The sequence below is a fragment of the Stigmatopora argus genome, chromosome 21 (genome assembly GCF_051989625.1).
Source record: "Stigmatopora argus isolate UIUO_Sarg chromosome 21, RoL_Sarg_1.0, whole genome shotgun sequence".
Lineage (NCBI taxonomy): Eukaryota > Metazoa > Chordata > Actinopteri > Syngnathiformes > Syngnathidae > Stigmatopora > Stigmatopora argus.
Window position 1 is genome coordinate 11,885,791 of NC_135407.1, and position 27,908 is coordinate 11,913,698.

General features: G+C 44.2%; 1 protein-coding gene across 1 annotated transcript in view; it reads left to right on the top strand.

Moving 5' to 3' along the window:
- The window catches only part of thsd7aa (thrombospondin, type I, domain containing 7Aa), a 148,591-nt gene that overhangs the window by 69,767 nt on the left and 50,916 nt on the right, over positions 1–27,908 (top strand). Inside the window, exons 9-10 of the mRNA XM_077590456.1 lie at positions 15,056–15,171; positions 16,940–17,072. Of these exons, the coding sequence (XP_077446582.1) occupies positions 15,056–15,171; positions 16,940–17,072 (249 nt within the window). The remainder of the gene's footprint in view (positions 1–15,055; positions 15,172–16,939; positions 17,073–27,908) is intronic.

Sequence of the window (27,908 nt, forward strand, 5' to 3'; positions counted from 1 at the left end):
GTTGCTATGACGACGTTAAGCTCTCTTGGTAGATAATAGGGCCTACATCGTATTGCTAATAACTCTAAATCCGGGGAACAGTGAGTGTCAATAATTTTACTGTCACAACACCATTCATTATGTATATACATGCACAGTCCTCCTCCCTTGCTTTTGCCTGTTAATACTTTAGAACGGTCATTGCGAAAAAGCGTTCGGCTAGCTAGCGATACCGCCGCGTCGGGGATATGCGGGTGTAGCCACGTTTCTGAGATGATAATAATATTACAGTTTCTAACAAAGCTGTTGGTAGCAATACGAAGTTCCAACTCATCCATTTTGTGGGTGATGGATCGGGCGTTGGTCAATAGGATACTAGGAAGCGGAGCTCGGTGTGGTTGTTTCAGCTTAGCAGCAAGGCCCGCCCGGCATCCACGCTTCTGTTTCCTGTCCCTTCGCCGCCTTCGACGTGCTTTTGGTGGGCTGCGCCATCTTAGAAATATCATGTTACCAAATATTAGCGCTGCTCTATGTATATTTTTGACCCAGCAGATTTGATCACTTTTTTCTGTTCACCCATAATAAAGTCATAAAAGAACCAAACTTCATGAATGTATCTGTTCCAATCACTCTATCAAAGAAAAATTCGAGTTGTAGAAATAACTGGAAACTCCAGAGAGCCATGACATTATGTTCTTCACAAGTATATGTAAACATTTGACCACAACTGTATACCTATTTATAGTGGCAACGTTTGTCTGTGATGGGTATCATTGGATTGGATTGGATTTGATTGGATAACTTTTTATTCATCCCGTATTCGGGAAATTTCATTGTGACAGTAGCAAGACGGTGAGATTGCAGATACAGGAAAGGCATAGTTACACATAGTTACATGTTAGACAATACTGTCGCAAAGGCCGCAGAACAACAACGCAAAAGCACAAAGTACAAAGCAAAGCAAAGTATATGGGATCATTAAGAATCACCAAATCAAATCATTAAGAAAGAAAAGCAGCAAAAACACAAAACGAGCCAGAGCGGACAGAGCTACCGCCACTGGCTGCCAGTTGAGCGGCGCCATCTTGGTTGCGGTAGCAAAAGCGGATACAGACTCAAGAAAAAGACGTTGTAGAGTTGGATAAAACTGGAACCACACACAGGAAGTCTTCAACAAGATGGGGAACTTCTGCAGACTGTGACCGAGATAGAGAATATGCGGAGTCACTCTTCCAAGCTTATCCGCACAGTTCCTCAGTAGTCTGGAGCTGATGAATCAACAGTAGCAGAGTAGAACCCCTCGACTCCGTTTCCAGCCTGGTAAGCACCGACAGCTTTTCCATCTTATCCCATAATGGAATGGTTGGCCTGAAGCGTTGCCTCTTCTCCGGGCATTTTGGTCCAGCTCCGAATTTCCAGCGGCATTGAGGTGTTGCTCCTTCTGCTGCGTATTGTAACAGCTAGTCCCATGTGCATGACAGCGAAGGCATGGCTGAATGGTTAAAAAAAAGAAGTAGCAGAAAGAAGCCAGGCTAACAACAAAGAAAGTTGTAAAAACATTAAAGTAAAAAGTATAAAGTACAAAGTAAAGTAAAAAGGAATGTATTAAGAAATTTTAAAATGTAATTGAAAAAAAAGATAGAAAGGCTGTAAAACACGAAAAACAAATAAGAGTGGACAGAGCTCCTGTCACTGGCTGCTGCGTGACGGCGCTATCTTGCTGTTGTCATTGTTCCTCTCTCAATAATCTGGGAGAGATAAATATCTATATTTGCCAACTGTGTTTAAACATTGGTGCCCATTTCTTTAATGAAAGTCTCTGCAGGGACCGTAGATTATGTATTTATTTATTTATTTATTTAATTATGAGAAGGTATTATTTTGGTATCAGGGATCTCTGTTCAGGAAAACCCCAGCAGCCTCTATGCTATGTGTTACACCCTGCATTCGATCTTGACACACAGGGGGAAATAATCAGAACAGTGAGATGTTGTTGTTAATTCAATCCAACTTTTACTGTAATCATTCAACACAAAACCCCATAACATACAATTAAACCCATATATATACATTATCAACACGTTAGAACCCAAAACATAATGTACAATTACCCCTATATATATAAATATATATATTATCAACACTTTAGAACCCAAAACCCAATGCACACACACACTCGTTCAACACACGGTCATAACTTGTTATATCTTTTCCTTTTACAACTTCTAGTAGTCCTACTATTATTCAACAGGGCAAACAATGCAATATCAATAATATAACATCCTTTCTATGACCGTTATAGACACTGTCCAGGATAATGGTGGCCGAAGGTAGCGTGCTAAATGCTATTCCATGTGCGTGACCCGAGACTCTCACATTCACGCCCGTAATTCAAAAGTAAATAAACATTAATAACCATTATCTCTTTTCTCACACGCTAAACAGTGTATATTACAAACCCCAAACTCAAACAACCTTTACAACAAACAGCATACCTTGACACACAGGGGGAAATAATCAGAACAGTGAGATGTTGTTGTTAGTTCAATCCAACTTTTACTGTAATGATTCAGCACACCTCCCGTGCCTCAAGCTATTTGCTAAGACATCAATAATCGAATACCTATCTTCTTTAACATGCCCCACACTTGCCATGTGGATCCAAGGATCAACAATCGAACACCGATACACACATTCAATCCAAACTCGTCATAGCTTCTTTACATGCAATTGTTAATAAATCAAACACTCTAGCATGTCACACTAATAAATCAAACACTCTAGTATGTCACACTCTCCCCCACAAAAACAAATGTCGTCCCGACATCAGTATATTCCAAATATCTTCCCCTTGTTGGTTGTTATGCTGAACAGTCTAGCGAACTTGTCATTTCACATCCTCTTCTGTAAACTGATACTCATGAAAACTCCAGGCGGCAAGGGCCACAGTTCAAATATAATCCACAACTCGTACGGTCCACGTTCACTGGATGGAAACTGTAATCACAGTCGTAACAGTCCATGTTCGCATAATACATGCCACCCTTGTAGGCTCAAGCCTGTTGGAGTCCATACATAAAGGGTGGTTGAATGTAATATGGCTGCAGGTGTACTAACCAAGGAACCACTCCTGGTGCAGGGTAAGCAGGTACCAGCTGATGTGGTGACTGAGTACTATAACAGGAGGGGACACCAAGCTGATCATAGGTCGTTCGTCGTGGTGGATGTCTCTCCCTTCTTGGCCGTTCATAAGTCAACGCCTCAGGTTCATTCACACCGGTTGGCGGAGAGGTCTCTGATAAATGATCATCACGAGGATCTTCAACAGCCAGATTTGTTCCCTCACCAGGCAGGTCCTCCAGCTGATAGTCATCTTCTGCTTGTACTGGTCCGGAAGCAGGGCCCTTCACTTCGAGTCTCTGATTCGCTGGCAGTGGCCTGTGCTTAGACTCCATCCCTTGGGCATCTCTCTCATTTAGCACCTGGAGGGGCTCATAGTGAAAGTCATCTTCGTAACCACTGTCTTGGTCTGTCTCTTGAAGATGAGATACCGGCTGCTGTTTATTTCTCTCCATACTCTTGTCAATTTTTCCTCCTTCTGGTGTCAGGTTTTTTATCAGGATGCGCTCTCCTGGTTGTAGCACGGAGCTCCTCACTTTGGTGTCATAGTGCTTTTTACCTCGTTCTGCAGCTTTTCGTACACTCACGGTGGCAATGGTGTACGCCTCCTCCATCCCTTGTCTCCCTTTCTCCACTTTGGCCTTGTATAACTCCAGCTTGTCAGCTTTGATTGCGCGTTCTCTCAGCGCATCCAGTTCATCGCGATAGGCGCGGGCTGCACGGGCGTCTACGAGCAGCTTCAAATTCTCCTGCTGGAGCCTCTTTATTTCTTCCTCCATGTTTTCCTGCTGGTGTCTGTTGTCCAGCAGTTGTTCATTCCTCTCTTCTAGCTCTTGTCTAAGTCGTCTGATCTTTGCCTTTGAATCGGCAGGTTCCACCATCAGGTGTTGCTGAGTTCCCACCTGCTGCTGTTGCATGCTGGGAGGATTGACGATGGCCAGTGGACTGGGTGTGCCACAAAGCACACGAACCACACCTTCCCTTTCCTGAGTTAGCTCTGCTATAGTCTCTTCTTTTAGTGGTCTGCCTCCTCGGATTTTACATCCAGCTTGGAAATGTTCTCCACTCCCACACCGATAACAATGTGTGCACTTCACATCTCGCCCTCCCTGCTGACAAGCAAAACACCTTCTTGGGACATAAGCAGGGTGGCTAGTGTTCCAGGGGGGTGCTGGGGGCTTGCTGTAGTAATTTTGTTGAGCAGAAGGTGGCTGGGGGTCCCCAACTGGTCTTCTAACTGAGGGTGGGGGGTAGGACTGAGGCTGAAATGTAGACTGCTGTAGTATCTTTCTGATCTGAGCTATCTCTGCACTGAGATCTTTAAGAGAAGCGACACTTGCCTTAACTTCAGTCAACTCCGCTCGTACCTCACGGGACACTTTTGGTTTTTCTTCTCCAGGGCAATTGGTAGGTCGTAGTTCTTCTGACTGCACCTTGCTAACATGTGTCGCTGCCTGTGGGGTACTAAACCTCTTTTTATTTCTCCTTTCCACTTCATTAGCACAGGCTATATTTAACCGCTCTAGTAACAGTTCATCTGAAGTCTTACAGTCCAGCAAGAGAGGCTGCATATCTACCCTCACACTGTCACTCTGGAGACCAGTGAGTATCGTGTGCAAGCACATACGCTGGACTAAACTTGGGTTGTACTGGATTCCTGATTCTGATTCTCGAGATGCAAACAGTACCTTCTGCCTAAGAACTAAGACTTGCATTAAGAAACTTTGAGGAGTCTCTTTGATATGCTGCACTTCTGAAGCTAACTGCACATAGAGGTCGGTAGCACTCCTTTCCTGAAAATGAGCGCGTAGGATGCGTTTGAGTGTGGGAAGAGTGAGGTTAGGTTTCTCTTCCAAATAATTACGTAGCTGCAAACTGGGGGAGATAGCTCTGATAACTGCATCAATAATTTCCACATCTAGGTAACCCCTATTCAGTCCATTTTCAATTTGATGAACAAGGCTGGAGAATGTCAGCTTGTCCCTCTGGCCTGGTTCACCTATTTGGCCGGCAATTTTGAAGTCCTTGCGCCAGTATGAGCTTGGCTGGGGCTGGGGAGACACACCCCCTTGAGGGTCCGCAGCATCTGGTAGCTGGGGCAAAGTTATTGGAGTCTCTTCCAATCTTGATCCTTGCTTTTCGTTTTCATCTCTTTTGACTTCATGCTTCATATCTGATATTTTATCTTTCAGTTTCAACAATTCAGACATGCCTTCATCCTGCAGTTCCTCTAGTTCTTCTCTTTCTAGGTACTTTACAATGTGAGCCACTAATGATAGACGCGATTTCCGTTTAACACTTCTTAATATGTTAAGAAAATCACATATTTCCAGTAGGTTATTTTCCGTCAGGTTGTTCAATGTTCCTACCACCTCTTCGAGTAACTGTTCCATTTTGTTGACGATCTAGGAGCTCTGTTGACTGTACAGGAGTGAACTCTGAACTGGCACGTCTTTACTGTCCCTCTGATGATCTCGTAGGCCTCAGATGACAAGTACTCAACCGCCAACTTCCAGTTCTTCTTAAACAGCAACACCTCCTCTCACTGCCATCTGCCTTGTTTGTAGTGTTTGGGGGGATTTAGCTGGCTCAGAATTCAGTGAGCAGGTCTTGGACACTGGACATCTGAACAGCAATCCCAGCGGTGCCTCCAAAATGTTACACCCTGCATTCGATCTTGACACACAGGGGGAAATAATCAGAACAGTGAGATGTTGTTGTTAGTTCAATCCAACTTTTACTGTAATGATTCAGCACACCTCCCGTGCCTCAAGCTATTTGCTAAGACATCAATAATCGAATACCTATCTTCTTTAACATGCCCCACACTTGCCATGTGGATCCAAGGATCAACAATCGAACACCGATACACACATTCAATCCAAACTCGTCATAGCTTCTTTACATGCAATCGTTAATAAATCAAACACTCTAGCATGTCACATATGCATGGAAATTAGTCTAGTTATTCTAGCTCATCATTCTAGACGGCAGCTACAAAATGCACATTAAACTAGTGCCAAGGGATATTTTTTTTTTACATCGCTGGAGACAAAGGTCTGATGTTAACAAGCATTGACCATCATAAAGTAAATAGCACCGAAAGACCATGGAGTTCGTTGCAAACAAAAGCATGGCATTGGTTTTAATCTGATGCACCAGTTCACCATTAATGTGTAGGTTTTTCCTTTTATTTGCTTTCATCTGTAAACTAAAGCCTCTTGATTGAGACAGCAACCTAGTGATTTTAGTAAGTCTGTCATTCCCTTGAAAGCACCTTCAATTTAATATTCACAGTCAATTTTCTGATTCTGTTCGTTGCAACGAATGTTGTCTAAGTCTTTATATAAATTGGCGCAACAATATTATTCTCAACTAATAATTGAACAATCTAAATTGTCCTTAGGTGTGTGTGTAAGCATGAATGGTTGTTTTTCTCATTGTGGGTTGCGATTGGTTAGCAACCAATTAAGGGTGTAACCTGCCTACTGCCCATTGTTAGCAGCGTTTGGCTCCAGCACCCCCACGGCTTTTGCCAGGGAAATAAATGAATAAATCATTTTGTGCATGCGAGGTGGATTGGAGGAATCGACCCAAATGCAGGAAAGCAGGCAGACAGAAAGGGGTGGACTTGGTACGGTAATATCTCGTTTTTGCGAGGTGCTAAGACCTGGCGTAATAGCTGAATAACAGCGATGTATGAAAATTGTTTTTATGGTGTCTATTTAATATTAGTATTTGGACTGTTACTATTCTTTGACTCAATCAATACAATACTTTTCACAATTGTTAAGAAATAATATTTAATATTAAATAAAATTAAAGATTGAATTAAATCTGTACTTTGTTGTACATTTTTCTTTTGGCAGCTTTTCAGATGGCCAACGTAGCTTACATACAGACGACAGTCTCATTATGAGACGTAACAACTCTCTTTGCTGTCTTCCTAAAAGTGATGGAAGACGTCTTCCTAATGTTAGTCTCGTCCTTACTGGTATAGCAAATCATAGATTATAATTCACTCCCAAATGATGAGCGATGGGAGTTTATGTTCACCCTTCCTAGCATTTCCTCCTCACCCTCCTCTCTAGTAGGCACTACAAAGGTGGACACTGCTCTCTGGTGCTTGGTAAAATACTCTGTAATTGTAAGTTTCCTCTTTTGAATTGAATTGAATCAAATTGAATGGTTTCATTGTCTTTATTCAGGTATAATGACATTTAAAGCTCTCACCAAGTAGTGCACAAATAACAACAACAAACAGACATATAAGTCCAGTCCAAGATGGCGCCGTTCATGCGGGAGCCAGTGGAAGTAGCTCTGTGCACTCTTATGTTTTTCGTGTTTTACAGCCCTTCTATCTTTTTTTAATTACATTTTAATATTTATTAATATATTCCTTTTTACTTTACTTTGTACTTTATACTTTTTGCTTTAATGTTTTTACAACTTTCCTTGTTCTGTTAGCCTGGCTTCTTTCGGCTACTTCTTTTTTGGAACCATTCAGCCATGCCTACGCTGTCACACACATGGGACTAGCTGTTACAATACGCAGCAGAAGGAGCAACACCTGGGTGCCGCCGGAGATTCGGAGCTGTACAAAAGTGCCGGGAGAAGAGGCAACGCTTCTGACCAACCATTCCATCGTGGGATAAGATGGAAGAGCTGTCGGCGCTCACCAGCAACGGAGTCGAGGGGCTCTACTCTGCTACTCTTGTCTTCAGCTCCAGACTACTGAGGAACTGTGCAGATAAGCTTGGAAGAGTGGCTCTGCATATTCTCTACCTCGGTCACAGTCTGCAGAAGTTCCCCATCTTGTGGAAGACTTCCCGTGTGTGGTTCCTGTTTTTGTCCAACTTTACGTCTTTTGAGTCTGTATCCGTTTTGCTACCGCAACCAAAATGGTACCGTTCAAATGGCAGCCGGAGGCGGTAGCTCCGTCCACTCTTGCTCGTTTTGTGTTTTTGCTGCATTTCTGTCTTAATGATTTGATTTGGTGATTCTTAATGATCCCATTTACTTTGATTTGCTTTGTACTTTGTGCTTTGCTTTGTTGTTCTGCGGCCTTTGCGACGGTACTGTCTAACTTATAACTATGCCTTTTCTTGCTACTGTCACAATGAAATTTCCAGAAAACGGGATGAATAAAGTTATCCAATCCAATCCAATATAATTAATAAATAAGAAATAAATGAATAAGCAGTCCAGGTGAGGTCAGCAGAGTGAGAGCGTACCACTCGCTGAGTCTACTGACGGAAAAACAAACAAACAAACACATAGATAATCAATATATAGTAATGATGAATAAATAATCACTAAATAGTAATAGATAAGGTGGTCAACATAATAAATAAGCAGTATAAGTAGTAGTAATAAGTCTTGATTAGGTCTTAGGTGCAGAACTCGAGTTGAGTATGGTGACAGCTCTTGGGAAGAAACTGTCCTTGAGTCTGTTTGACTTCGCTGTTATGGCTCTGTACCGCCTTCCAGAGGGCAGCAGGTTGAAGTGGTGGAAGGCGGGATGCGTACTGTATTTATAATGTTCTCTGCCATTCTAAGGCACCAGGATTCGTAGCTGCTGGAGAGGGTAGGTAGGAGACAGTTGATGATCATTTGAGCTGTGTTGATCACCCTGTGCAGGTTGGTGTTCAGTTGCTCCTTCCTGAGTACTCTCAGGAAATGTAGCCTCTGCTGCCCTTTCTTGACGAGTGCTGTGGTGTCTGCCGCCCAAGTGAGATCAGCAGAGATGTGGACTCCCAGGAATTTGAAAGTCTCTACTTGCTCTGCACATTCGCCGTTAAAATACAGGGGCGACGGAGCAGGCTTGTTCCGTCGGAAGTCCAGGATGAGTTCTCTGGTTTTGGAGAAGTTCAGCGCCAAGTTTTTGAGAACGCACCACTCGCTGAGTCTAAAGACCTCATCTCTCTGTGTAGGCTGTCTCATTCTCCCCTGTGATCCACCACAGTTGTATCATCTGCAAATTTCACAATGATGTTCTCAGGGTGCGTGGGTCTGCAGTCGTGTGGGTAGAGCGAGTCGAGTAGAGGACTCTGCACACAGCCTTGGGTCGAGCCGGTGCTGAGTGTTTGGGCAGATAAGAGGTGGCGACCCAGCTTCATGTGCTGGGGTCAGTTGACAAGAAAGTCCTCACCCTGGAGCATGTGGAAGGTGAGAGCCCCAGGTTGGCCAACTTGGGGATAAGAATGTCTGGTCTTATGGTGTTAATGGCTGAGCTGTAGTCGATGAAAAGCACCCTGACATAGCTCCTTCTTTTCTCAAGGTGGCTCAGTGCAGCATGGGGGGGGGTGGTTATTACATCTTTGATGGATCTGTTCGGCCGGTATGCAAACTGATGCAGGTCGTGGATGAGGGGAAGACAGGTTTTGATGTGTTTCAGTACATATTTTTCAAAACACTTAGTGATGATTGTGAGACCTACTGGGCGGTAGTCTCCCAGATTGTAAGCGGGTGACTTCTTGGGTATTGGGATGATGGTGGCCGATTTCAGAAAGGCTGGTACAGAGGCTTGTAATAGTGAAAGGTTGAAAATGTATGCGAAGACTGGTGCTACTTGGTCAGCACAGGCCTTAAGACTTTGCCTGGTAACATCTCAAATCCACTACCTCCACAATGAGTGGGTTAGAATTTCCCGAGCTTGTTGTGGGATATACTGGAGGTTGAGGTGGTGTGACCGGGTGATGGGACTCAAAGTGTCATGTTTTGTTTCGGAGTTTGGTGGAGGTGTGTGCGTGTCTCCGTTGTGTGTGCTGTCTGGGTGATGTGTGTCCCATTTCGCTCCCCTTCCTTATGTGACCAGGTGTGTTTGATTGATAATTATCCCTTGTGCGTCTATTCATATGTTGCATCTTGGTATGGCCGTCGTTGGAGTATTGCTTGCGTTTGGTCATGTTTTCTCCCTGTTAGTGTGCGTACGTTCTATCCCCGTTAGGTTTATTTCTTTATTGATCCTAAGTTTGCATGCCTTTTCTGTTAGTTCTTATTAAAACCTTCAGTTTTGTGCACCAGCATTCCTGTTTCCGTCAACTTCCTGCATCTTTGGGTCCGACCTCACTACACACCGGAGGCGATTTATGACAGAATACTCCAACCAATAATGGACCCAGCAGGATCATACCTAGGGTGTGGGATCGCTCACTGGGCTCCTTCCTGTGAGCCGCCGGGAGGCCACCGTTGTCGGCGTGAACGCCGAAGACGAACAGACTGTCACCGGCCTGCCTACCCACTCCTGGGTCACCCACTCATCACTGCCTTCGCCTCCCCCCGCGGAAAAAAAAGTTTTACATCTGAATGGGACTCGGACTCCGATTTGTTTGATTTTGAGGACGGCCCGGAGCTCGTTAATCTCCTGGGCTCCGACTCTGACTACGAATGGGCCTTCCTCTCTCCTTCCCATTCTACCCGGCAGGGGAAGTGGAGTGAAGCTCCTCTGAACCGTCCACGCGTCCCGGACTCTCCACGGAGGAGGAATCCTTTTACTCCCTACTGACGGGAAGACATGGCGTGCCCCTCCCCGAGATTCTGGGGAGATCAGCGCTCCAGATGCCAGCCAGGCCAGGTGAAAGCTCCGACGGTAGAGCATGGCAGGATGACGATGGACATCACGTGTCATGGCGCAACTACGACAGCCATTTTGAGATGGAGCATTGGGATGGCGGCCATTTTGGTACAGGGCAGAATGACGGCTGCCTATTCGAAACGGGGCTGGATGACGGTTACCACGTTGAAGTGGGGCAAAATGACTTTGGCCCTTTGAGACCCGGCATGACAATGTGGGAAATTTTGGAGGCATGGAAAGAGGAGGACCGTCCCTTTCAGGTACCCGCTCCAACTAACCATGATTGCATGCCCACGCCGACGCCTTGCTCTAGCGCACAGACACAAGCGCCTGGCTGTAGCGCACCGACGCCAGCGACTCGCTCCAGCGCACCGACGCCGGCGCCTCGTTCCCTCGCGCCGGCACCCCGCACCCTCGCGCTGACACCGGTGCCCTGCACCTTCGCGCGGACACCCCACTCTCGTGCGCCCACCTCGGCGCCCCGCTCTCGTGTGCCTAGTGACGGCAGTCCTCTTGGCGATGGCGATTCTCCTGGCGGGGGCGACGGCGATTCTCCTGGCGGGGGCGACAGCGATTCTCCTGGCGGGGGCGACGGTGATTGTCCTGGCAGGGGCGACGGCGATTCCCCTGGCGGGGCCCTGCAATGGCGATTCTCCTGGCGGGGGCCCTGGCGACGGCGATTCTCCTGGCGGGGGCCAAGTTGGCGGTGAGAACCTGGAGGCCGTGGGCTATCCTTCTGGCGGGGGCCAAGTTGGCGGCGAGAACCTGGAGGCCGTGGGCCATCCTCCTGGCGGGGGCCCTGGCAACGGCGATTCTCCTGGCGGGGGTGACGGTGATTCTCCTGGCGGGGCGACGCCAACTCTCCTGGCGGGGGCGACGCCAATTCTCCTGGCGGGGGCAACGCCAATTCTCCTGGCAGGGGCGACGCCAATTCTCCTGGCGGGGGCGACGGCGATTCTCCTGGCGGGGGCGACGCCAATTCTCCTGGCGGGGGCGACGGCGATTCTCCTGGCGGGGGCGACGGCGATTCTCCTGGCGGGGGCGACGGCGATTCTCCTGGCGGGGGCGACGGCGATTCTCCTGCCGGGCGTGACGGCGATTCTCCTGCCGGGGGCCCTGGCGACAGCGATTCTCCCTTACGGGGGCCGGCGGCGAGAACCTGGAGGCCGTGGGCCATCCTTCTGGCGGGGGCCCTGGCACCGGCGATTCTCCTGGCGGGGGCCCTGGCGACGGCGATTCTCCTGGCGGGGGCCCTGGCGACGGCGATTCTCCTGGCGGGGGCCAAGAGGCCATGGGCAGGCATCCTTTTGGCGGGGGCCAAAACAACGGCGAGAACCTGCAGGCTGTGGACGGAGACCCCGACGGCATAGACTTAGAGGTCATGGACGGAGAACCGGATGGAGTAAACCTGGAGGGCGTGGACGGGGACTCTCACGGTGTAAACCTGGAGGCCGTGGACGGCGACTCTCACAGTGTAAACCTGGAGGCCGTGGATGGCGACTCTCACATCGTAAACGTGGAGGCCATGGACGGCGGCGTATACTTGGAGGCTGTGGATGACGGCGTATACTTGGAGGCTGTGAATGACGGCATATACTCGGATGCCGAGGACGGAGACCCCTACGGCAAAGACTTTGAGGCTGTGGACGACGGCGTGTACTTGGAGGCCAAGGACGTAGACGCCAATTCTCCTGGCAGGGGCGACGCCAATTCTCCTGGCGGGGGCGACGGCGATTCTCCTGGCGGGGGCGACGCCAATTCTCCTGGCGGGGGCGACGGCGATTCTCCTGGCGGGGGCGACGGCGATTCTCCTGGCGGGGGCGACGGCGATTCTCCTCTCGGGCCCGGAGGAGTGATCGGACCTGGTTCGTCATCCACAGTTTCCGGTTTAGGTACACCTGGATGCAGTGGCGGTCCGTGCATTTTCTCGTAGCGCCTTCAACGTATCAATCCAACCCTCAAAAACTATTTTATGGCTATAAAACCTCTACTGCAGCTACAGCTGCGACAAATAGAAAACGATCAATAAATCAATGCACAAAAATGGGGTAAAATCCACTTCCTAGCAGCATTTCATGATTAAATACAAATACTGGAGCTTTTCAGACATTAAAACCAGGCCAGGGGGGTGATTTTCCGGGGAAAAGACAGCGATGAACGTCAATGGCGTACGGGCAAACATTGCCCGAAAATTGGGTGAAATCCAGCCAAAAACAGCATTTATTGATTAAATACAAATACTGAAGCTTTTTAGACATCAGAACCGGTAAAAAGACAGCGATGAACGTCGATACGTCCATACGTGAAACAGCAAAAAAAATGCACTAAAATGAGGTAAAATCCACTTCCTATCAGCATTTATTGATTGAATACAAATACTGGAACTTTTGAGACATTACAACCAGGCCAGGGGGGTGATTTTTCCCGGGAAAAGACAGCGATGGACGTCAATGGCGAAACGGCAAAAATTAAACTGGGGTAAAATGGGGTAAAATCCACTTCCTAGCAGCATTTCGTGATTAAATACAAACACTGGAGCTTTTCAGATATCAGAACTGGGCCCACAATTGAAATATTATTTAGGAATATAGCCATATTATACTCACCAAAAATCATTTTTAACTGTACACAATATCCATCCTCCTTTCTTTCTTCCTTCTTTGCCGCACACACCATTTTCCCGGCTGTAACAGGCTTGCTAGCTTCGGAGTTGACCGCCCTTTCTTAATGATGTCCATTTTTTTCTGGAAAAGTCCATCTGGAAAATAGCTTTGTGAGCAAATCTGCAACAAAATCCATTTGTTTTGCTCTGTCGGCCATTGTGGGTGGAGTTTGCGATCTCTGGCTGCCTCACTATGGCTTTGGCCCGCCTACTCTCCAAAGCAAGCCAATAATAGTTGGTGAAAGCAATGACGTATCCCAGCCAGCAAAATGCCAATGCGTATGAAAAAGCATTGTGGGTTTGCCAACTCGAAATCTGATTGGTTAAAAGCAACAGTCTAGTTTAATGCAGCAGAGCCCGCAGGACTGATTGTGAAGGCTTTGAGGCAGATTTCTGATCCTGGCAACAAATAATGGCTGAAATGTGATTGTTTAAATGCTTCAATATGAAAACACACATCTGGAAGCAGTGCAACCAGGGGCAAAAGCAATGAAAAGAAGCTAACAGACCATTTGGAATAATAAGTATTGATGGACAAAATATAATATGATTCAGATATTTCTTAGGCCAGCAGAGAAGGCCTTGAAGGTCCTGACGGCCCGCCACTGCCTGGATGTATTCTCCACAGTGACCGTAGCCATGCAGTACTTGATGTAAGACAGTACTGTATGTGTGAAGGTTCCCAGGTCCTCATGGTGGAAAGTTTCCCACTGTGTCCGTTCAAAGCAGTCTTGGAGCCGGGGGAGGGCGTCGTCAGGCCATGTGATGAGGCGTTATCTGACTCTCCCAAGTGAGCGGCTCTGTATGCACCTTTGATGTTCGAGTAAACATGATCCAGAGTTTGATCCTCTTTTGTTGGACGTGGTAACATTTTGGCAGAACAGTATTGATTTGCCTTATTAAAATCTCCTGCAACTGTGTGCAGCACTTGGGTAGGTGTTCTGGTGATTGTTTATTAGAAGGGAGAGAGCTGTACTTACTTAGTGTCCGGTGGGATGTGGACAATAGTAATGATAACAACGGGTGTCTCTCTGGGCAGAAAGAACATCTGCATCTCACCGACATGAATTCTATGTCTGGGGAAGAACAATTGTTTTAGTAATTATGAACATTAGTAGAAAGCTCAGGGAAAATTAACCAAGTGACAACAAATACCAAACCCACTGGGCCAAACACGAGAGCACGAGGAAATACTGGGGACGATGAATGGAACTGGACCTGAGACAAAATAAACAGACAGATCTGACAGATAAATTAAATAGACAGTGGTTGACAAGACAATGAGCAGCAGGTGGGTGACATTAGAGGCAGGGATTGGCTGTCGACACAAGATGGTGAATGAAAAGCAATCGATGATCACAAGGACAAGTCACACAAGGTAAAAAACAAAAAACAAAAAAGAATAATAAATAAAAAACAAGAGAACTCAAACAGATATGTAATTAAGAAAGAAAATAATTATTTTAAAACTTGAAATTGTAGGTTTAATTGCATCGATATATATACAACAAAAAAAGGCAATTGTTTTCATTACTTGCAGTTTATCATCCTCACGGTATATCCAGTAAAAATCCCCAAGAGACTTTGAGGAGGATAAAGGATGAAATCTAACTGAACTTTTAAGTGCGGTTAGAACTCCTGTCTAACCGGATGCTGTGATCTTTTATTTTCATCCAGTATTACAGGATTTGGTGAGAATGTTAATTAATTTTTTTCAGGTGTCCAGAAAGCCTGCGTCCAGACACTCTCCGGCCCTGCTTACTGCCTTGTAAACGAGACTGTTTGGTCACACCATACAGTGACTGGTACTCAAACTCGCCAACGTGTCAAAAAGGTAGGTGTACATATACAGTTGTGGTCAAAAGTTTACATACACTTGTGAAGAACATAATGTCATGGCTCTCTTGAGTTTCCAGTTATTTCTACAACTCTGATTTTTCTCTAATTTTTCTCTGATAGAGTGATTGGAACAGATACTTCCTTGTCACAAAAACATTCATGAAGTTTGGTTCTTTTATGATTTTATTATGGGTTAACAGAAAAAGTGATCAAAGCTGCTGGGTCAAAATATACATACAGCAACACAAATTAGCAATTTTGGCTAGTTCGAAAGTTGTGTCAATGAAATGAGCTTCATAGCATGGCCTCTTAACGTCTTGTGAGTGATTATGAGTGACTACAACTGGTGACTTCTCTGAGGCCATTTAAATAGGGCTCATTGGATGCAAACGCCCACAAACGCTGGGAAAGTCAAAGGAGCTCAGCATGGATCTGAAAAAGCGAATCCTTGACTTGAACAAGTCAGGAAAGTCACTTGGAGCCATTTCAAAGCAGCCGCAGGTCCCAAGAGCAACAGTACAAACAATTGTTTGTAAGTATAAAGTGCATGGCACTGTTTTGTCACTGCCACGATCAGGAAGAAAACACAAGCTATCACCTGCTGCTGAGAGAAAATTGGTCAGGAGGGTGAAGATTCAACCGAGAATCACCAAAAAGCAGATCTGCCAAGAATTAGAAGCTGCTGGAACACGTGTCAGTGTCAACAGTCAAGCGTGTTTTGCATCTCCATGGACTGAGTGGCTGCTGTGCAAGAAGGAAGGCCTTGCTCCAAAAGCGGCACCTTAAGGCTCGACTGAAGTTTGCTGCTGATCATATGGACAAAGATAAGACCTTCTGAAGGAAAGTTCTGTGGTCAGACGAAACAAAAATCGAGCTGTTTGGCCACAATGCCCAGCAATATTTTTGGAGGAGAAAAGGTGAGGCCTTTAACCTTTAAGTACACCATGCCTACCGTGAACTACAGTGGTGGTAGTATTATGCTGTGGGGCTGTTTTGCTCCCAATGGAACTGGTGCTTTACAGAGAGTAAATGGGATAATGAAGGAGGATTACCTTCAAATTCTTCAAGATAACCTAAAGTCATCAGCCCGAAGATTGGAACTTGGGCGCAGTTGGGTGTTCTAACAGGACAATGACCCCAAACGCACATCAAAAGTGGTAATGGAATGGCTAAATCAGGCTAGAATTAAGGTTTCCGAATGGCCTTCCCAAAGTCCTGACTTAAACCCCATTGAGAATTTGTGGACAATGCTGAAGAAACAAGTCCATGTCAGAAAGCCATCAAATTTAACTGAACTGCACCAATTCTGTCAAGAGGAGTGGTCAAGGATTCAACCAGAAGCTTGTGGATGGCTACCAAAAGCCCCTAATTGAAGTGAAAATGGCCAAGGGACATGTTACCAAATATTAGCGCTGCTGTATGTATATTTTTGACCCAGCAGATTTGATAAATTTTTTTCTGTTCATCTATAATAAAGTCATAAAAGAACCAAACTTCATGAATGTTTTTGTGACAAAGAAGTATCTGTTCCAATCATTCTATCAGGGAAAAATCAGAGTTGTAGAAATAACTGGAAACTCAACGAGTGAGGTGTCGCCAGCCCAGCGGCTGTTCTGTGGTCCTCCCAAATGCACTTATCGCCAATCCACCTATGTACACACCCCACAAAAATTTGGAATCTGAAATAGGGTTGTAGGTAGTTCTATACCTACCATTGACACTTTTTTTATTTGCAAGGTTGGCATTTATTTTTATGTCCATAGGTGGCAAGACGAAGAAAAAGCAATATAGAAAACGTATCATCATACAGTTACCAGCCAATGGCGGGCAAGAATGTCCCGAAGTGCTTACCCAAGAAAGAGAGATTGAAGCTCCTGCTTTCTGTCTAGGATACAGGTTTGTTGCCCATTTTATTGTATCATGCAATAAAAAAAATATTGTTAAATGAAAATTACATATCTACTCTTTTTTTTACACTTTCATTTTTGTACAAATATGGTTTTGTATAACATGACACCGTCAAGACGATTGCAAAATTTGATGGTTATGTCCATGTTGTCATCAATCTTCGGGAAACTTTTTTTGCAAATTGCGAGCCATAGTGAAGGTTTCTTGCCAATTTCTCGAATTACGAAGACCACGTTCTTCATTCTCATTGCCATCATTGTTTTGGAGAAAATCTAACTTCCACTCCGCTCCGCAGTGGCGTCCGGCTGTCTTACCTGCCCAGAGATCTGCATTTTCGGATAAGGGCAAGCAGTGGCGGTCGGTGCATTTTCTCGTAGCGCCTTCAACGTATCAATCCAACCCTCAAAAACTATTTTATGTCTATAAAACATCTACTGCAGCTAGAGCTGCGACACATAAAAAATAATCAATAAATCAATGCACAAAAATTGGGTAAAATCCACTTCCTAGCAGCATTTCATGATTAAATACAAATACTGGAGCTTTTCACACATTAAAACCAGGCCAGGGGGGCGATTTTCCCGGGAAAAGACAGCGATAAACGTCAATGGCGTACGGGCAAACATTGGCCGAAAATGGGGTAAAATCCAGCCGAAAACAGTATTTATTGATTAAATACAAATACTGGAGCTTTTTAGACATCAGAACCGGGCCCGGAGTATCATTTCCTCGGTAAAAAGACAGCGATGAACGTCGATACGTCCATACGTGAAATGACAAAAAATGCACTAAAATTAGGTCAAATCCACTTCCTAGCAGCATTTATTGACTGAATACAAATACTGGAGCTTTTGAGACATTACAACCAGGCGGGGGGGTGATTTCCTCGGGAAAAGACAGCGATGGACGTCAATGGCGAAATGGCAAAAATTAAACTGGGATGAAATCCACATCCTAGCAGCATTTAGTGATTAAATACAAACACTAGAGCTTAAATACAAACACTGGAGCTTTTCAGATATGAGAACCGGGCCCACAATTGAAATATTATTTAGGAATATAGCCATATTTTACTCACCAAAAATCCTTTTTAACTGTACACTATCCATCCTCCTTTCTTTCTTCCTTCTTTCCTATCGCCATCGAAGCTAATGATGAAAGTCGAGCCTGTCCTGTCATATTTCTGGCATAGTCCGTTTTGAAAATGGCTTTAAATCAAAACAACAATATACTATTTGCTTGTGGAGCTAAGTTAGCGCACTGAAAGTGCCGCACACACCATTTTCCCGGCTGTAACAGGCTTGCTAGCTTCGGAGTTGACCGCCCTTTCTTAATGATGTCCATTTTTTTCTGGAAAAGTCCATCTGGAAAATAGCTTTGTGAGAGAAATCTGCAACAGAATCAATTTGTTTTTGCCACTGTCGGCCATTGTGGGTGGAGTTTGCGATCTCTGGCTGCTTTGGCCCGCCTACTAGCCAATCGTAGTTGCTGAAAGCAGTGACATGTCCCAGCCAGCAAAATGCCAACGCCTCTGAAAGATCATTGTGGGGTTGCCAACTCGAAATCTGATTGGTTAAAAGCAACAGTCTTGTTTAATGCAGCAGACCCCGCAGAACTGATTTTGAAGACTTTGAGGCAGGTCTGATCTGGCAACAAATAATGGCTGAAATGTGATTGGTTAAATGCTTCAATATGAAAACACATCTGGAAGCAGTGCAACCAGGGGGAAAAGCAATGAAAGGACGCTAACAGACCATTTGGAATAATAAGTATTGATGGACAAAATATAATATGATTCAGATATTTCTTAGGCCAGCAGAGAAGGCCTTGAAGTCACGTGAGCAGTACAACCAGGAAGACATAGTAAACACTACGAACACGTATCCAGTCAGAGCACGTTTAACTACGGTAAGATGGTGGCTCCTTGAGCGAGCAATGGCAGGCACAATTAAAAGATTTTTCAAATTTTATTCAAGTTACAAGATTCCGTAACTATCACTTATTTAGGTCTTTTGCCGAGTAAACGCAGCTTATGGAGAAGCACCACCAATTTCGTCACACGCAGTTTCTGGGTGTGATGACAAGTAGGCTTTTTTGTTGTTGATAATGACGACAGGGCCTATGTCCGATTATTATTATATTATTATTATTAGTTTTTTCTTGAATTTTAATCATAGATTTCAAAATAAATTTTGTTTAGCATTTTATCTGTTTTTATCTGCTGCGTTATGGCAGATCCTGCTTAAGTTATGGCGTCTTTGTCGCCTTGCAGTTTCGTGCATATCAAGTCTAGTAATTTGTGCGCATATAAGCAATACCCTTGATTCAGTCATAATTTTTTTTGCGACAAATACGGCGTATATGCAAGAAAATATGGTAATTTAGTTCCGACACAATCCCACCAAACATCACTACGAGGAATTACTGCTGCCGTTTGTTTGATGATGATGGAACACCATGTTGCATTTAGCATCCCCCAATTTCAGGCCTGTTCCTGTAAGACTCAAATAAGTAAAGCAGAGGCAGAGAAAACATAATTAGAAAATATGTTTTTTCTTCCACTGTTCTGGTAACAAGATAGATAGCATCCCAATTTTTACATGCAGTTGTCAGGTCCTGCTTCGTCATAACTTCCAATACACATTCAGATGTTATCTGTGCAGGTATCACACGCATTAGAGGTCTAGGCCCTATACACGTTACACAACTAAAATTAACAGTTTTCTCTGCTCCTTCCATTAACAATAAGCAGTTATTTCTAGTTTGTAAAATGCCAGTTTCATCCAAAAATTTGTCATCCATAGTCATCTTGGATTTTACTTTAACCACAGGAGGATAATTTTTTTCCAACATATTGAGTTCTTTCATATAAAGTCCCTGCTTCAATAGGTTGAGTTATTCTATTTGAAACACACATGTAAATAGTACAGTAAGGAACTGCTCCCGAAATCCATGGACTCAGAATAAATTTAACACGTGGCCAAATTGGACGTATAAAGACTCCTGCTTTCAACAAATCTTCAATTACCGTATTTTCACGCCTATAAGGCGCGCATAAAAGTCAAAAAAATTCTCCAAAATAGACAGGGCGCCTTTTAATGCAGAGCGCCCTTTGTGAGCGCCGTGCGCCGCCAAGCGGCGCCGAGCGGGAGCGCTCGCGGGGGCGCCAAGCGGCTGGCGATAGCGCTGGCTACCGGAAGCAGCTTATTTCCGGGTTCCGGTGCGCAGTGACTGCTGGGAAATATAGTTCTTCCTCACTATACCGACACGCTAAAAACATGTTTTAAAAAGGCAACGGAAGCAAAACTGAGTTCGGTTGTACTTTATTTAGACATTTTACAATTTACTCAAGTCATCACCTTCAAATCCCTCAAACTCCTCATCTTCTGTGTCAGGATTAAACAATTACCCAAACGAGCCTTCCAAATAGCCGGCCCCCCCCCCTCTTCGTTCTCAGAGTCACCGTCATTTCCATGTGGCTCCTTAGAAATTATGCCGGCTTTGGAAAAAGCTCGAACAACCGTGCAAGCAGACACGTTCGCCCAGGCGGCAACGATCCATTGACAAATCGTAGCGTAAGAAGCCCGGCGCTGCCTGCCACTTTTCGTGAAGCTGTGTTCGCCAGCGATCATCCACTGCTCCCACGCCGCTCGTAACTTTGATTTGAAAGCCCGGTTGATGCTGATGTCCAGCGGCTGTAATTCTTTGGTCAAGCCTCCGGGAATGACGGAAAGCTCTGAGTATACGTCACGTAACCAGTCTTGGCGGCGCTCGTGACGTATATGTCAAGCGACCAGATGGATTTTTTCACGGCTCGCCGTCCGTTTTGATTTGCGACTCCATGCGTGCTCATCTCACAGCAACGGTTAAAAACCAGATCATGAAAATGAACTCAGAGCTTGCCGTCATTCCCGGAGGCTTGACCAAAGAATTACAGCCGCTGGACATCGGCATCAACCGGGCTTTCAAATCAAAGTTACGAGCGGCGTGGGAGCAGTGGATGATCGCTGGCAAACACGGCTTCACGACAAGTGGCAGGCAGCACCGGGCTTCTTATGCTACGATTTGTCAATGGATCGTTGCCGCATGGGCGAACGTGTCTGCTTGCACGGTTGTTCGAGCTTTTGCCAAAGCCGGCATAATTTCTAAGGAGCCACATGGAAATTACGGTGACTCTGAGAACGAAGAGAGGGGGGGACCCGGCTATTTGGAAGGCTCATTTGGGCAATTGTTTAATTCTGACACAGAAGATGAGGAGTTTGAGGGATTTGAAGGTGATGACTTGAGTAAATTGTAAAATGTCCAAATAAAGCACTACCGAACGCAGTTTTGCTTTCGTTGCCTTTTTAAAGCGTGTTTTTAGCGTGTGGGTGTAGCGCCTAAGAACTATATTTCCCAGCAGTCACTGCGCACCGGAACCCGGAAATAAGCTGCTTCCGGTAGCCAGCGCTATTGCGTTTCGATGTTAATCCATATATAATATATAACATTTGCGTCTAATGAAATGGTGCATGCTTTGTGTGTCTAAAATACAGAAATAGCACTCGTTACTGACACTGCGGTGTAAAAAACGATGCGCCAAATAGGCGTGAAAATACGGTACAGACGCTCCCCTACTTACGAACATTCAACTTACGAACAACGGTACATATGAACATGTCTGCAAATTGCGTTTAAGTCCAAAAATGTTCGCAAGTCCAATTTTGTATTTTGCCCCTTTTTCGGAGTAGTACTTCTTTCCGCCGCTAATACCGACGCCTGGCGCTGTGAGAGCTCAGCTCACCCAGCATCTACCTTCTTCTTCGTTGCAATGCGGAAGTGCGTGAATGTATCTCCAGTGTGCAAAGAACCTTTTTCATTTGTATCATTAAATATCTCATGCATCCAATATTGAATATGGTTGGTAAAAAGCTAAAGGCTTCTATTGAGGGAGTTGCAAGGAAGAGGCAAGCCATTTCATTTGAAACGAGTGGCAATAATAACGAAGCTTGATGCGCGTGAGAGTGGTGAGCGTTGCACATTCAGTACCATTTATAAACAGAAAGATCGAGCAGCAGGACCCAAATATTGAACGTTGCACAAAGTTTGCAAATCAATTGAATGATGCCATAAAGTGCTACCTCATCATTTATGATGAAAAAAAGAAGAAAACTGTGCAATCGACATTAGGTCGCTTCTTTTGGCCAGTTTCTAATACATAAATCTCTCTCTCTACAGTACTGTTCATATTCTCTCCATTTTATTAAATGTTTTTTTTCAGTACAAACCAATGCGTGTTACTTATACAAGCCTTAAACATACAAATGCACTTGTATAAACCTTCAATATACTTATATCGGCCTTAAACATAAATTATAATACAAAATATAGCACTGAATCAACTTACAAACAAATTCAACTTATGAACAATCGCTCGGAACCAATTGCGTTCGTAAGTAGGGGAGCGTCTGTACTTGTTTTATACCCACTGGGGCAGGGGTTGCCAACTCCGGTCATTGAGGGCCCCTATACAGTCTGTTTTCCTTGTCTCCCTCCACCAACACACTTGAATCAAATAATCAGGATTGGTATCAAGCTTCTGGACCACCTGCTGATGAGTTGATCATTTTATTTAGGTGTGGTAGAGGAGGAAGATATGAAAATCAGACTGGATAGGAGCCCTAAAGGACCAGAGTTGGCCACCCCTGCTCTAGGACATCCTGTCTCAACGGATACTGATATTATACATTTCAGTTTAGGCATTGAAGCGAATACTTCCCCATGTCTTCGACCATTCGCCTGCTGTGCCTGCTGATCTAATCAGACGGTCACTGTGATACAGAGGGGGTGGGTTGGGAGGCAAAATAGTCAACGGGGCATAATGCCTTGGACTCTGCGACACATATGCAGGTTGGCTATTATCTGCATTTTCCTCCTTGATTTCTTTCTTTCACCCTACTAGACCTGTCTCACCATCTTTCTTTCCATGAAACAACACTGCTTCACCTCCTTTGTCATTATTATCATTCTTTCATTCATTCATTTTCTTAACCGCTTTATCCTCATTAAGGTCGTGGGGGGTGCTAGAGCCTATCCCAGCTGAGTCCGGGCCAAAGGCGGGGGACACCCTGAATCGGTGGCCAGCCGATCACAGATTATTGTCATTACACTCCTTACCTTTTCGTTCCCCTTTTCTAATTTTACCTTCACTGCATCTTTTTGTCTTTACCAGCCAAAATGTTGTCTTCATAAACATCTTTATCCATTTTCTTTACACGTTGTATTTATTTTATCCTGCATGTTTATTATGTTTTGAATTTTAAGCTGACCGGCAAAATCATATTTAGTTAAGTTTAGGTATTTAGTTTTTGATGCGCATTGGTTTTCTATAAACTTTCAGTCATTACATGTTAGTTTCTGTTTTGGGTCGTTCTCATCAACAGGTTTTCCCCATTGTTTAGAATCAGTGTGTTACACTTAGTGTCTAAACCAGGGGTCACCAAACTACGGCCCGCGGGCCGGATACGGCCCGTCAGCACATTTGGCCCGGCCCTCTGAACAATACCAGAGATGCTATCGGATTTATTTCCCATTTGGAAGAAAGAAAAAAAAAATCCAGATTTTTTTTTTTTCCCCCAAAAAAAATCCTAGGCCCCGCCCTGTCAAAGAGAGAACGGAATAATGGCAAAAAAGTTAGGTAAGAGAAAAATTGATTCAGAATGCAGGGTATTTAACCTGGAGTGGACAAACGATTATTTTTTTGTTCAATGCAAAGAAAAGGCTGTTTGTCTCATCTGTCAAGAGACAGTGACGTTATTCAAAGAATACAATCTTCGCCGACACTATGAATCCCGTCACAAAGACAAGTACGATAGCTTGCAAGGCCAAATACGAGCAGACAAACTCAAAGCGAAAAAGTGAACTACTATCTCAGCAGAATACATTTGTACGCCAAGGTCAGCTGAACCAGGCATCCGTTCGGGCCAGGCTTCGAGTTGCTAAACTGATAGCAAGCAGTGGTAAGCCTTTCACTGACGGAGAGTTTGTTAAGAAATGTATGGATGCTGTCGCGAAGGAGGTGTGTCCCGAGAAGAAAGATGCATTTAATGCCGTAAGTCTGTCGGCGAGTACAATCACCAGACGCGTTGAAGAAATCGGAAGTAATGTATATGCCCAGCTGCAGCAGAAGACGAAAGAATTTGACTTTTTTTCATTAGCACTGGATGAAAGCATGGACGTGCAAGACACAGCGCAACTGCTCATTTTTATTCGTGGAGTTAGCGCAAACTTTGAGATATGCGAGGATCTGGCAGCCCTCCAAAGTCTCAAAGGGAATACAACGGGAGAGGATATTTTTGACAGTGTGCCAAACCATGGAGAAGTTGGACCTGGACTGGTCAAAGCTAGCTAGCATCACGACTGACGGGGCTCCTAGCATGGTGGGCGAAACTCGCGGTCTAATGGGACGCATGAACCGAGAGTTGGAAAAAAGGGGTCTCACCGCCTCGCTACGAGTCCACTGCCTAATTCACCAGCAATCACTGTGCTGCAAAGTGTTGAAGTGAGAGAGATTCTGCTCTGACAACTGAGCTGAACTTTTATCTGTTAAGATTGTGCATGGCACAACAGAAAGTTAATGTTCCATGGCTTTTTTTCTATGAAGAACCCAGAGAGAGTTATTTAGTTATTATTTATTTCATAAATAGTGTTATTTATTTCCTGTTTTTTCTGTGAAGATCTCAGAGAGGGTTATTTAGTTATTATTTATTTCATTAATAGTGTTATTATTTGTTTCCTGACTTTTTTTCTGTAAAGAACCTGGAAAGGGTTATTTGGTTATGTGTGGCTTTCTGGAAAACAATAAATTTTTTAAGCTCCCCTACGATCGTCACACTCCATTACCACTTTTGATGTGTGTTTGGGGTCATTGTCCTGTTGGAACACCCAACTGTGCCCAAGACCCAATCTTCTGGCTGATGACTTAAGGTTATCTTGAAGAATTTGAAGGTAATCCTCCTTCTTCATTATCCCATTTACTCTCTGTAAAGCACCAGTTCCATTGGCAGCAAAACAGCCCCACAGCATAATACTACCACCACCGTGCTTGACAGTAGGCATGGTGTACTTGGGGTTAAAGGCCTCACCTTTTCTCCTCCAAAAATATTGCTGGGCATTGAGGCCAAACAGCTCGATTTTTGTTTCGTCTGACCACAGAACTTTCCTCCAGAAGGTCTTATCTTTGTCCCTGTGATCAGCAGCAAACTTCAGTCGAGCCTTAAGGTGCCGCTTTTGGAGCAAGGGCTTCCTTCTTGCAACGCAGCCTCTCAGTCCATGGAGATGCAAAACACGCTTAACTGTGGACACTGACACCTGTGTTCCAGGATCTTCTAATTCTTGGCAGATCTGCTTTTTGGTGATTCTCGGTTGAATCTTCACCCACCTGACCAATTTTCTCTCAGCAGCAGGTGATAGCTTGCGTTTTCTTCCTGATCGTGGCAGTGACAAAACAGTGCCATGCACTTTATACTTACAAACAATTGTTTGCACTGTTGCTTTTGGGACCTGCAGCTCCTTTGAAATGGCTCCAAGTGACTTTCCTGACTTGTTCAAGTCAAGGATTCGCTTTTTCAGATCCATGCTGAGCTCCTTTGACTTTCCCATTGTAGCGTTTGTGGGCGTTTGCATCCAATGAGCCCTTATTAAATGGCCTAAGAGAAGTCACCAGCTGTAGTCACTCATAATCACTCACAAGAAGTTAAGAGGCCATGCTATGAAGCTCATTTCACTAACACAACTTTCTAAGTTACCAAAATTGCTAATTCATGTTGCTGTATATATATTTTTGACCAAGCAGATTTGATCACTTTTTCTGTTAACCCATAATAAAGTCATAAAAGAACCAAACTTCATGAATGTTTTTTGTGTTAAAGAAGTATCTGTTCTAATCACTCTATCAGAGAAAAATCAGAGTTGTAGAAATAACTGGAAACTCAAGAGAGCCATAACATTATGTTCTTCACAAGTGTATGTAAATTTTGACCACAACTATACATACATATATATAAATTCATATATATATATATATATATATATATATATATATATATATATATATATATATATATATATATATATATATATATATATATGTTGGAATAATGATTCAAACCTTTTAAATCATTATTAGTAATATTTAATTAAAAAAGGAAGAACATCTTTCAACAAATTCTGCTTACAACTTCGAAGGAGATGCCTTGTGACGCCGTCTCAGTCCACAGTGCATTCTGACGAGCGGCATACTCTTCGGTCCATTTAGCGGCACATAACCAAAACATTCAAAGGTAATCTGATTTAAACAATTGCATACGCAAAAACAACTGTCTCAACAGTTTTGAACAATTGTATAAGCTCAACCGAATAACATCATGAAGGTTATAAAAACACTGTCACAACAATCTGTTTTTATCGGAACACCTGCGTAAGAATTTGCACAATTAGCAAAACAACGGCATTAGAATTTGCACCAGTAAGCATAATAATTTCTTTATAAGGTAAACAAAGCAAAGCAGTTTAATGTAAACAAAGCAGTATTTTCAAATCTGCTGCTGGAGTCGTCATAACAGTCTCATTGGGTCCTGCCGGGAGCTCTTTTCTTTGAGGCCTTGAGGAGTCTCGAATGTGGAGGAAAAGTCCATGTTCCCATGACTTGATTTATAGCCTTACTACTTATTGAAAAATGCTTACAACACATATAGAATATTCCATAATAATTCTAACAATATATATATATATATATATATGTATGTATGTATATATATATATATATATATATATATATATATATATATATATATATATATATATATATATTTATTTTATAGAATACACTGTCTCTTTTACCTAACAGGGTTTTGGGTTTTTCATCGCTGCCCCCTTGACGTGACTCACATTCATACTCTTATATAATTGTTTACTCACCAGAACTGTTATAGTCTTAGGCGAAGGGCCCCGAAGCAGGCACAAAGACGGCTTTGCTCGTGGTGATTTATCTTTATTGTAATGTACCCTGGCAATGCGAACATACAAGGGAAGCAGCGTAGGCAGGTCGGTGAACATGGTGTGGGGGTCGAGAGCCATGAGGTCCGTGGGAAATTCCAAGGCTGAGGTACAAGATCCGTGAGGCGAAAAACGTGGTCCTAGGGCAAAACAAGAATTCGGAGATCAGACAACACGAACATGAAGAAATGTGAGAATGTACTAATTGGCTGACAGGAGCAACCACCCACCTGTCTGGCCCTGGACCTGACAAGAACAAGAGCATCCTACTGTCTTGGTAAGTCATCAACCTTCGGTCTCCAGGTGCAGAGCCAAGGTCCAGCCCTGGAAAAATGGGTTTATAATTCCCTGACCACGGTCCGCCTGTCAACCCAGCGTCTGGAGGAGCCTCGGGTCTGTTGACTTCCTTTAGCTCGAAGGATCATTTAAATGGCGGGTTCACCAATTAGACATTTGTAAGCATGCAAAAATAAAGACACAAGCAAGTTAACAAGCAAGCATCTTGGACGGGTCATCAATGTGTGTGCGTGTGGTGCGATCTTAGCTTGGTGTGTATTGTATGCATGCACATTTTTTTACCTAGGTCTACAATGTCTTGTGTGTCTGTCTTGCTACTGCAACCAAGGAAATTTCCCGAATACGGGATGAAATAAAGTTGTAATCTAATCTAATCTAAATCTAATCTAATTTAATACAGCTGGTTTCTGTAAACATAGTCAAATATGTTTTTTTAAGTCCAGTTCTTTTAAACAAGATTGTTTCTGGCTGTCTTCCCAAAACATTCTGCAA